At 40.1% G+C, this 12,584-nt stretch overlaps 1 protein-coding gene across 8 annotated transcripts in view; it reads left to right on the top strand.

The window, feature by feature from the left end:
- The window catches only part of LOC103875500 (protein FAM81A), an 88,166-nt gene that overhangs the window by 62,463 nt on the left and 13,119 nt on the right, over window positions 1–12,584 (top strand). For all 8 annotated transcript variants that reach the window (XM_021940616.2, XM_021940615.2, XM_021940622.2 and 5 more), the window contains 2 exons: window positions 8,735–8,864; window positions 10,390–10,496. In XM_021940616.2, the coding sequence (XP_021796308.1) occupies window positions 8,735–8,864; window positions 10,390–10,496 (237 nt within the window). The remainder of the gene's footprint in view (window positions 1–8,734; window positions 8,865–10,389; window positions 10,497–12,584) is intronic.

Here is a 12,584-nt window from a genome sequence, read left to right as displayed (position 1 = left end):
AGTTGGGCATGGTGGCACATGGCTGTAGTTGCAGGGAGCTATGATCATATCACTGCACTTCAACCAGGGTGACAGAGAGAGCAAGACCTTTTCTCAAAAAAAAAACCAAAAAACAAAAAACAAGCCTTTCTTTAAAAAAAATTTTTTTTAGAAACATCATCTTCCTCTGTCGCCCACATTGGAGTGCAGTGGCGTGATCACAACTCCCTGCAGCTTGAACTCCTGGGCTCAAGCAATCCTCCCACCTTAGCTTCCTGAGTAGCTGGGACTACAGGCATGTGCCACCACATCTCACTAATTTTTTTCATTTTTTGTAGAGACAGGGTCTCTCCCAGGCTGGTCTTGAACTCCTGGTTTCAAGTGATCTTCTCACCTTGGCCTCCCAAAGTGTTGGGATTACAGGTGTTAGTCACCATGCCTGGCCCCAAAATTAAGTATTTGGATCCACGAATGTGGGTGTCTTTCCATTTATTTTGGTCATCTTTAATATGTTTCAACAATATTTTGGAGTTTTAAAAGTATAAGTTTCATACTTCTTTAAATTTATTCCTAAGTATTTTATTCTTTTTTGATGCTACTGTAAATAGCAAATCTTTTTGTTTTTTTATTGCCACTGTAGACAAGTACAGTAGATTTTGTGTGTTGGTCTTGTATCCTGCAACCTTCCTGAACTCATTAATTACTTCTAATAATTTCTAGTGGATTTTTAAAAAAGATTTTCTACATGCAAGATCATGCCATCTGCAAATAGAGTTTTACTTTCTACTTTCCAATCTGGATTTCATTTCATTTTCTTGCCTAATTGCCCTGACTAGAACCTCCAGTATGATGTTGAATAAATGTGGTGAGAGCAGATACCCTTGTCTTATTTTTGATTTTAGGTGAAAGTATCCATACTCTCATTATTCAGTAGAATGTTAGGTGTGGATTTTTTTTTTTTTTCCCCTTTGGAGACAGAGTCTTTCTCTGTCACCTGGAGTGAAGTGGTGCGATCTTGGCTCACTGCAACCTCCGCCCCCCAGGTTCAAGTGATTCTCCTGCCTCAGTCTTCCGAGTAGCTGGGATTACAGGTGCCTGCCACCACGCCCAGCTAATTTTTGTATATCTATCAGAGATGGGGTTTCGCCATATTGGCCAGGCTGGTCTTGAACTCCTGACCTCAAGTGATCCACCTGCCTCTGCCTCCCGAAGTATTAGGATTACAGGCGTGAGCCACCGCGCCCAGCCCAAGTGTGGATTTTCTTGTGTATGCTCTTTACTAGGTTGAGAAAGATTTTCTTTTCCTAGTTTCCTAGTTTGTTGACTGTTTTTATCATGAAGGGTACTGGATTTTGTCAAATGCTTTTTCTCCACCTATTGAGATGATCGTGTGGGGTTTGTCCTTTTTTCAGCTGATAAGGTTTATTACACATTAATTGCTTTTCTGATGTTAATGCAAACTTGCATTCTTGAAATAAATCTCACTTGATCATGATATATAATCCTTTTTGTATATTGCAGGATCAGTTTGCTAGCATCTGTTGAAATGACACCATCTGCTGTCATTTTGTTACCCCCAATACAGCTTTGCTCCATCCACCTCCTTTGTGCTATTATCAAGTATGTTAAATTTGTAACGTAATGTACATTGTTCTATGTATGTAACAATAAAATTGTATGCATATTATTTTAAACAATTGCTTTTTAAATCAATTATGACAGGAGAGAAAATATTCATTTATATTGCTCTTTATAATTACATAATTACCTTTACCCATGCTCTGTGTTTTTTCATGAGAATTCAAATTACTATCTGGGGCACTTGTTTTTAGCCTGACAAACTTTGGTATTTCTTCTAGGGTGGGTCTTCTAACAATGAATTCTCTCATTTTTTGTTTTTCTGGGATGTCTCTATTTTGCCTTATTTTTTTGAAAAGTAATTTTGCTGGATGTAAGATTCCTGGTTGACAGTTTATTTTCTTTTAGCACCTTGAATATGTCATCCACTGCCTTGTGGTCTCAATTATTTCTGATGAAAAATTAGCTATTAATATTATTCTAGTTCCCTTGTATGTGAGGAATTGTTTTTTCTTGCTGCTTTCAAATATTTCTCTTTGTCTATGTCTTTTTCTTTTTCTTTTTTTGAGACATATTCACCCTGTCACCCACGCTGGAGTGCAGTGGCATGATCTCAGCTCATTATGACCTCTGCCTCCCAGGTTCAAGTGGGTCTCATGCCTCAGCCCCCTGAGCAGCCTGGATTACAGGCGTGCACCACCACACCTGGCTAATTTATGTATTTTTGGTCGAGACGGGGTTTCACGGTGTTGGCCAGGCTGGTCTCAAACTCCTGGCCTCAAGTGATCTGGCTGCCTCAGCCTCCCAAAGTGCTGAGATTACAGGCATGAGCCACCGTGCCCGGCCATAATGTATCTGGTATGGATCTCTTGGTATTTGCCCTACCTGGAGTTTGTTGAACTACTTGTTTGTATCAATTAATGTTTTTCATAACATTTTGGAAATGTTTTTCATAACATTTCAGCCATTATTTTTTGAATATTTTTTATGCTCTTTTCTCTTCTCTTTCTCCCTCTTTCCTTTGAGTTGGAGTGTTACTCTTCTCCCAGGCTAGAGTGAAGTGGCAAGATAATGGCTCATTGTAACCTCAAACTACTGGGCTCAAGTGATCCCCCCACTTCAGTCTCCTGAGTAGCTGGGACTATAGGTATGCATCACCATGCCCAGCTAAGTATTTTTATTTTTATTTTTAGAGACAGGGTCTCACTATGTTGCACTGGCTGGTCTTAAAGTCCTGGCCTCAAGCAGTTCTCCTGCCTCAGCCTCCCAAGTTGCTGCGATTGCAGCTGTAAGCCACCATGCCTCGTGTCTTCTCTCCTATTATTCTCATTATGCATATGTTGGTGCATTTGATGGTGCCTTATTTTTTTTTTTGGAGACTCTCTTCATTTTTTTTTCTTTCTTTTTTTAGTCGCTGTTCATCAGACTGCATAATCTCTATCCACCTATTTTCAAGTTTGCCAGTCTTTGTTCTACCTATTCACATTTTCTGTTGAGCCCCTCTGTCGATTTTTTATTCCAGTGTTTCCATTAGGTTCTCCTTCTTTTTCTTTTATAACTTCTATAGCTTTATTAATATTTTATATTTGAAGAAACACTGTTATTATACATTCCTTTACTTTTTAAAGTATCCTATGCTTGTTCATTCTATATTTATATTAGCTATTTGAAGTTTTCTTTTTTAAAATCTGACATCTGGGTCCCCTTACAGGCAGTTGGTTTGCCTGTTCTTTTCCCCCTGAGTGTAGTTCACATTTTCCTGGCCATTTTATTTGTATCCAGAGTTATATTGTAGCAACTCTGGATACAAGCCCCCTAAGCTTGTTTTTGAGGTTGTTTGCATGTTCATTTGTTTAGCGACTTGAATGGACTCTTTTAGTGATGTCTGTTTACCCTGCAATATGAAGCCTCTGATGTCACTTCCTCAGTACAGTTTGGGAAACGGGTGCAATCATTTGCAATGACAGTGGTTTTGGAAGGGCTCTCTTTCACTGGTATTTCCCTGATATTTTATTAGGCTGTCTTCCTCTGTTGATTTCACACCCAAATCTTAGGCTCCACTAATTACTAGAATATTGGTCTACTATTTTTGACAATACCCTGGGACATAAAGTGTCCTATAGTTTTATGGTACTATAATTAAAGAACTGCCAGCTATAAAGGGCTTAATGATACATATATACAATAATTATGTCTGTATACAAAAATTACAATAATATGGAAAATGAGCGACCAGACTGATGTTTTAAATGTCATTGTGTTTGATATGCTATGCCAGTATGTCATATGCAGACGGAGAAGTTCTGCATCAGCGTGTGGCCCAAGTCATACCCGTTAGATGTTTGGGACTCTCTAGATGGACTTCTGACCACCAGTGATTAGGAAAGCCTAGCAATAGAGTCACTCTGCCACCTGATGGCCACAACCTGAAATTGTACCTAGGAGATAGCTGTCCAAAGACCCAAAGAGGGAAAATTTGAAATGAGTACATTATTGTTCATCATGATGTAAAACATTAAGGATGAGTAGGAAAACTGGTTAGATTCATTGCAAATTCTTGTTTAACTAAAGCTGCTGAGCGATACACACAGCTATATTAAAGCCCTGAGACTGTCTTTTATGAGTTCTTTTTAAGACAGGAATGATGGTGTCTTTGATTTAATGCTAGATGAAATAGCAATATTGCTTTCCTCCTTTTATCTTAAATATATTTTTATTTTGAAATAATTTTAAATTTATAAAAAATTACAAAATTCACCAATTGTTAACAATATGTCATTTACTGTATTATTTTTTCATGTATGGAATTTTTTTCTGAAACATTTGAGAGTAAGAACATTATTTTAAATATAAGAAAATCAGAATTGACTTCACTGTGTGTGTGTTTTTTGAGACAGAGTCTTGCTCTGTCGCCGAGGCTGGAGTGCAATGGCGCGATCTCAGCTCACTGCAACCTCTGCCTCCTGGGTTCAAGCGATTCTCCTGCTTCAGCCTCCTGAGTAGCTGGGATTACAGGCACCTGCCACCACGCCCAGCTAATTTTTGTATTTTTTATTTTTTGGTAGAGACAGGTACACCCAGTAGTAGTACACCCAGGTAGTTTTTGTATTTTTAGTAGAGACGGGTTTTTACCATGTAGGCCAGGCTGGTCTCAAATTCCTGACCTCAGGTGATCCGCCCACCTCGCCTTCCAAAGTCCTGGGATTACAGGTGTGAGCCACCATGCCCAGCTGTGTTTTCTGATGGGAGTCTTTGGTATCCTACCTTGTGGTCTTCTCTGTGTCCCCTACCCAGCCTGCTTCTTTATTTACAAAAGTACACAGGGGATGGGTAATGATAGGAAAGAATCAGAAACGCAATTAAATATACAAAATAAAAATGAAGCCTGGCCAGGAGTGGTGGCAGCACTTTGAGAGGCTGAGGTGGGTGGATTACCGGAGGTCAGGAGATCGAGACCATCCTGGACAACATGGTGAAAACCCCGTCTCTACTAAAAATACAAAAATTACCTGGGTGTGGTAGTGGGCACCTGTAATCCCAGCCACTCAGGAGGCTGAGGCAGGATAGTTGCTTGAGCCTGGGAGGTTGCAGTGAGCTGAGATCGCACCACTGCACTCCAGCCTGGGTAACAGAGTGAGACTCTGTCAACAACAACAAAAAAAAAAAGTGCAGGCTGAAGTGCAATGGTGCAATCTCGGCTCACTGCAACCTCTGCCTCCCAGGCTTAAGCGATTCTTGTGCCTCAGCCTCCTGAGTAGCTGGGATTACATGCGTGCACCACCACACCCAGCTAATTTTGGTATTTTTAGTAGAGATGGGGTTTTGCCATGTTGGCCAAGCTGGTCTCAAACTCCTTACCTCAAGTGATCCACCTGCCTCAGCCTCCTGAAGTGCCGGATTACAGGTGTGAGCCACCGTGCCCAGCCCAAGCCACTGTTGTATTAATAGAAATTTATGTTATAGTACTTTTGTTTCCAAGTGAGACACAGCAGTGAAGCCAAATGATAGCTAGTGAAGTCTTTAGAATAATTTTGAGACCTTTTCAAACTACATTTTAAAACACAGTCTGTCCCTCAAACAGCTTTGTAAAGGTGAAACTGGTCTGATGTAGTGATACCTGATCATGTTTATCTGGAAAGCTTATGTTTGGACTGGAAAATAATATCTTTTTAAAAAACTATAATATTTTTTATTTCATAGTATTTTAAAAACCTCAGCTTTCCCCAAATATGATTTAAATAATATTTTGCTAAAAAATTATGAACTCAAAATAAAAAATCATGGTCTATATTTGGCATTATGTTTAATGGTCATTTATGACATGGGAATGATTTGTGAGGATTAATGAAATAACATATGTCAAGTATCTAGTACAGTACCTAGTACATAGTAAATATTTCCTTATATTCATTCATTCACAAATATTTATTAAGCCTCTACCATATGCAAGGCAGTATGCTAGGTACTAGGGTTTTAGTGACGAAAAAGGCATATATAATGTCTCCTTGCATGCAGTTTACATTCTAGAACAGTTGTTGCAAAGTGAGTCTATAAGAATGTTGGAATAATTGAGCTGGTAGCTTACTATCTTTAGAGTCAATAACAAATTAAATTTACCACAATTTTATCCATTTACTCACCATTGTTTCTTGCACCCTACTCCTTCTTTGTGGATGCTCTTTTCTCCTTACTGAAGTATATTCATTAGTAACTTTCTCAGTATTGGCTTGTGGGTGATACATTTCTTAATCTTTGCATGTTAGAAACAGTCTTTATTTTGTACTTATTCTTGGATGATAGGTTATTTACCCTCAATACTTACAAGATATTTCTCCATTATCTTCTGATATCTATTGTCTCCTATATCTATTGTGGGCTGTCAGTCTTATTTTCAGGTTTTGGTAGTTTTTGGTAGGTTACTTCTCTTTAGTCTGTAGCTTTTAAGGTTTTATATTTATCATTGGTTATCTGAATTTCCCCATGCTTTATTTATTTTTACTTATCCCAGTTTGTATTCATTGAACATCTTAAAATTCATGCCTTTCTTCAGTTTTAGAAAATTGTTGGCATTCACACCTCAAATATTGCTTCGCTGCCATTGTCTCTATTTCCTTCTATTGGAACTCCTCCTTGACTCATGTTAGCATCCCTCTATTTGACTTCCATGTTTCTTAACTATTTTTTCATGTTTTTGATCTCTGTCCACTACATTCTGAGTGAGTTCCTTGCTACTATCATTGAATCCACTGATTCTATCTTCAATTATGTCCAGTCTAGAATTATTAAGACAAGGGCCAGGCACGGTGGCACACATCTCTAATCCCAGCACTTTGGGAGGCTGAGACAGGTGGATCACCAGAGGTCAGGAGTTTGAGACCAGCCTGGCCAACATGGTAAAACCCCGTGTTTACTAAAAATACAAAAATTAGCCAGGTGTGGTAACGTGTACCTGTAATCCCAGCTACTCAGGAGGCTGAGGCAGGAGAATGGCTTGAACCCAGGAGGCAGAGGTTGCAGTAAGCCGAGATCACGCCACTGCACTCCAGGCTGGGCCACAGAGTTAAACTCTGACTCAAAAAAAAAAAAAAAAAAAAAAAAAAATCACAGAAAGGAGTCATTGATCATCTTAGCTGCCTATAGCATGGGAGTAAGTGATTTGCTGGATGGCGTGTGCCTGAAAGTGGATGTATACCTCACATCTGCAGTTCGCCCCTGTGTCTGCCCACTACTGACAGGAGAGAATAAAGGGTTCTTCTCTTCTACCTTCTGAGTCTTGTATAAATGCCTCTCACTGTCAGAATCTAACTCAGAAGCCTTCTGGCAAGGACGTCTGGAAAGTATAGTTTGGGGCTTCAGTCCCTACGATACAAAGAGCATTTACAAGGAGCAAAAATGTTTTGTCACTTAAGAATGATCCATGTATATAAACTCTTTTCCTTGTCACTAATCCTCCAGTTTTTTTCCTTAGTCTCTAACGCTTAGCCACTTTCCTTGAATGTCTGGCCATCTCTTATTCCAGGCAAAATGAATCTCCCAATATATTGTATGAAATTCTGCCTTCCTGACAGTCTTTAGGGCGACTCCTGAGTAGACCTGAAAGCATCAGCGGTCTTACTCCAGAAGGTGTCAGCATACTGGGTGTGACCATCTGTAGCCAGGCCTGACTTTCTCCCTCAGTCCACCGGGTCATCAAGACATCAAGAACTCTTCTAGAAGCCACAGGTTTTTTTTTTGTTTGTTTGTTTGTTTTGTTTTTTTTTTTTGCGTGTGTCATCATTTTATCTTTTTGTATACACAGGGTCTTGCTGTGTTACCCAGGCTGGCTTTGAACTCCTGGGCTTAAGCAATTCTCCTGCCTCAACCTCAGCCTCCCAAGCAGCAGGAGGGAGAAGATGAAGAAGTCATAGGCATGGTATTCATGATGGATTGCTCCGATTGCAGACTCACCTAATGTCCCACTCTTAGGCATTCTGTGTCTGCTAGAGCCCAGGAGCCAGCCAGCAGCTTCTCCTCAACAGAGGAATGTTGTCTCAGAACAGAGCATTACTTAGCTCTAAACTCTTATGGGTCCATTTGTGACTCTCCTGTTAGGACTTCACAGAAGCCCCACACAGCTCATCTGCCACACATACTTTGAGTACCACTGGATCTGCCAAGTTACAAGGCCCACAGGACAGCAGCTTTTACTACAGCTTGAACTGGCTGCAAAGCCTTCCCCTGCTCTAGACCCCCACTCATACTATACAGCCTTACAAGTGATTTGGTCAAAGTTTAGAAGAAGTATTTTCCAACATGGTAGAAGTTGCCTCCTAAATCCAAGGAGGCCCCCAACTTTGAAAGGCAGGGGTGGTATTGAAGAGTGACAGACCACATCCAGCACACTAGCTATGCTCTTTGTATTGTCCTCTTGCTGCACATACAGTGTTGTACTCGTGATCGTTGTAAAGACTTTATTTCTTTGGTGGTTGCATCTCTAGCCTTATTAAGCAACATCCCTGTGGTTTAGCTTAAAAACCGTAATGAGGCCAGTTCTCTGAATTCATTCGAGCCTCTGTTCAAAAGAATGATTGATAGTGCAGTTTCTTTGAGTGGGTTTTGCATTTCAGAGTGTGTAAGGAAGCGTTTGCGCATGTTTTTAAACTTTAATAAGAATCAGCTTTGTTCTTTGTCTGGACAGATGTGATGCCAGCATAGCCAGACTTTCTGCAGAGCACAAAACGACCTATGAGGGGCTCCAGCACTTGAACAAAGAACAGCAGGCTGCCAAACTTATCCTGGAAACGAAAATCAAAGACGCAGAGGGACAGGTATGACCTGTTTCAGGTAGCTTTTAGAAGCGAGTAATTTGTTCTTAGCTAAGAATAACATGGTGTTGATTATTTCTCACAGGAGAAACCAGCTGGGGCACCTAGCATGGGTTTATGCCAATCATAAGCATCTTTTCTTGGCTTCTTCCGTTCCTATTTCACTAGAGTGGCCCTTCATATGTCTGGCAACCAAACCACCAACATTGTTTGGTATAGTCCTAATTCTTCCCCCCACCACCACATTCCTAGAACAACTAATACATTCCAGAAATTCTAAATGACACCTTGAAAGTTATTTCTTTCACAAGTAAGTGATCAAGCATTCCTTTACACGCCACTCGTCCCAATTTTTGATTCAGGAAATAATGTATTCCCTGGGACTCACTGTATGTGCTCCCTCATCACATAGTCTGTATGTGGGACAAAATTAGGCAAAGCTAGAGTGAAGGCAGGCTAATGAATATGAGAGTATTTGACCTCAAACATCACAGATTAATTTCACAAAGCAAAACTTTTGGTATTTCAGTTTGTTTTTTGGCCACTTAAAAGTTTCCGTTTGCTATCATAGGGCCTGTCTTCTAGGATTTTTTCAACAGTATCTGCCTTATTTGCTACTGTTCGTTTAAAGAGACTATTCCAGTAAAACAGGAGCATCTGGTTAACTTATTGGATTAAATACATTTATACCTTAATTATCTCTAATAAGAATATAAAGCTACTTATGTGAAAAATACAGATATTATAAAACTATGAAAAAGAATAAAAAGACAATCCAATAATAATTTCTTTTTTGAAGAATGAGTGAGGATGGAATTATTATACCAGAGAAGAGATGCTAAGGAAATCATAAGCTTTTTTATAACCGAGCCAAGTAAAATATGTACAGATATCCATCAAAAGAGACCTGCTTTCTCTTTCTTCTGGATCTGACAAATACCATGAATCTTTAAGTAAGGAACATGGAACATTCTAATTTTTGCTGAAAAGACAGAAATTTCGCACAGGACTAGCTTTTGTTAAATTCCAGTATTACAAGGGGCATGGGTAGGTGGTGTGAGAAAGGAACAGGAGGGAGATAGTCTACAAGTTATATTGACTGGTGACCTGACTTGTTGTGGAAGTAAATCTGAGACCTTGATGGATTTTGTAAACAATAAAAATTCTATTTTCTATGACTAGCCATTACACTGATGGTAGAAATTCCAAAGTAAGGTTGACTGTATTTCATGACAACTGGTAGAAGTTGTGGTCTTGGGCAGGAATTGGGCTTGCTCATCAGAGAACTATATGTCAAATTAAGTGTTTAGTGCATGATGAATATTTTGGCAGTGCTACTGGTCTTGATTTTTCAATGGGTATATAAGGAAGAAAATGGAGGTGGGAAGATGAGGTAGACTCATAAATGAATTTATCAAATTAGATCGAATCTTAATGCCATTGACTAGAATATGGCTTACTAAATGTTTTCTGAAGTTGCATCCGAAGATGTTAGATGTGATATTTATAAGCAAGGTTTCTTTTCCAGATTTCTCAGCTTTTGAACAGAGTGGACTTGTCAATATCAGAGCAGAGCACCAAACTGAAGATGTCCCACAGAGACAGTAACCACCAGCTTCAGCTTTTGGACACTAAGTAAGCAATCAATTTATTTTAAAAAAACCTTAAAGTTCTGTATGAGTTTATGCATTACTACAATCTTTTTCCTCTTGGTTTTTATTTATTGCACAAATTGAAAACAATAATGGAAGTTAAAAAGAAAAGTTTCCATGTAGCATGTTGCCACTTTTCCTTCATAATTATTGTTTTTTATGTTTGGATAATTATCCACCTATTCATTCAACAAGTATGTATTGCGTATTCATTGTTGGCTTAGGGGCTGAGGACCTGGTAATGAACACAAACCAGACTCTGTTCTTATCCTTATGGAGTTTAGTCTAGGGAGCTGATGACTATTCATCAATGATGTAAATGAGCATCTACTATATTATTATTAATAGTGGTAAGTACTTTGAAGGTTTGGTTCGTGGTTGTGGTAGGCTGAATAATGGTCCTGTAAATATCTTCGTGTCCTAATCCCTGGAAGTTGTGAATATACTGCCTTATACGGCAAAAGGGGACTTTGCAGATGTGATTAAGTTATGGATTTTAAAATGGGTTTTCTCTGATAAGCCTGATGTGATCACTAGAGTCCTTATAAGAGGGAGGCAGTAGGAGTCAAGAGAGAAAGGGAGGCAGTAGGAGTCAAGAGAGAAGGCCATGCGATAATGGAAGCGAGACTGGAGTGATGCACTTTGAGGACAGGGCAAAGGGTTCCAAGCCGAGCAACACAGGAGGCCACTAGAAGCTGCAAAAGGCAAGGAAACAATTCTCCCCTCAGAGCCTCCAGAAGAACCCGCCCTACAGACACCTGACTTCATGAGTGAAACCTATTTTAGCCTTTCAGTTTCCAGAACTGCAAGAGAATAAATCTGTATTGTTTTCTGGCACCAGGTTTGTGGTAATTAGTTAGAGCAGCCACAGGAAACTAATTCAGCGGTGCTGTGAGAATGAGTGAGAGGCCTGGTTATGGGGCCTTCCTGAGGAAGGGATGCTGGAGGTGAGAGCTGGAGAGTGAATGGAGCTTTGCTATGTAAAGAGTAGGATGAGAATATACGAGGTTGAACAGCCCGTCGTGGGCGGAATGTGGCATGCAAGAAACTGAAAGATGACGAGGGTGACTGGAACGGGGAGTGGGGGTGAAGCAGTGGGGCATGAGGCTGCAGGGGAGGCAGGCCAGCTCGCAGGGGTCTTTTGTGACAGCAATAGACACAAATAGAAGAAGATAGAGTGAGAAGGCCCAACCTATGCCTAATCAGAATCCTATGAGAGATAATAGAGGGAATAGGGGAGAAGCAGTATCAAAAGAGAGAACGGCAGACAAGCATACAGAATTGATGAAAGAGAAATCTCAAAGTTAGAAAACCAAATACAGCATGGGTGCAGTGGCTCATGCCTATAATCTCAGCACTCTGGGAGGCCGAGGTGGATGGATCATCTGAGGGCAGAGTTTCAGAACAACCTGACTAACATGGTGAAACCCTGTCTCTACTAAAAATACAAAAATTAGCCAGGCGTGGTGGCACGGGCCTGTAATCCCAGGTACTCGGGAGGCTGAGACATGAGAATTGCTTGAGCCCAGGGGGCAGAGGTTGCAGCAGTGAGCTGAGATCGCACCACTGCACTCCAGCCTGGGCAACAGAACGAGACTCTGTCTCAAAAGAAAAAAAAAAGAAAAAGAAAGAAAGAAAAAAAAAAGAAAAAGAAAGCCAAATACGTTCCAGTAGAATAAGTAAAAAGCCAAGTCTAGACATATCAGTTTGGTGCTCTAAAACTACAGAACACCAAATACAGAAGGGTCTTAAAACAGAGAGAGAAATTAGACCAACGCTGATTCCTCAGCCATATTAATGGTGAGAAGGTGGTCTGGTACTTTCAGATACTGAGAGGCTGATTGATTGTCAGCCAGTGGAAAAATAAAGATCTTTCAGACAAATAAGAACTCAAAGTTAGCTGGGTGTGGTGGTGCATGCCTATAGTCCCAGCTGCTCAGGAGACTGAGGCAAGAGAATTGTTTGAGTCCAGGAGGTTGAGGCTGCAGTGAGCTATGATTGAGCCACTGCACTCCAGCCAAGGTGACAGAATGAGACACTGTCTCAAAAAACAAAACAACAACAACAACAA

Source organism: Papio anubis, unplaced genomic scaffold (assembly GCF_008728515.1).
Source record: "Papio anubis isolate 15944 unplaced genomic scaffold, Panubis1.0 scaffold194, whole genome shotgun sequence".
NCBI lineage: Eukaryota > Metazoa > Chordata > Mammalia > Primates > Cercopithecidae > Papio > Papio anubis.
The sequence above is the reverse complement of the archived record's forward strand: the minus strand, read 5'-3'. Positions and strand labels throughout refer to the sequence as shown.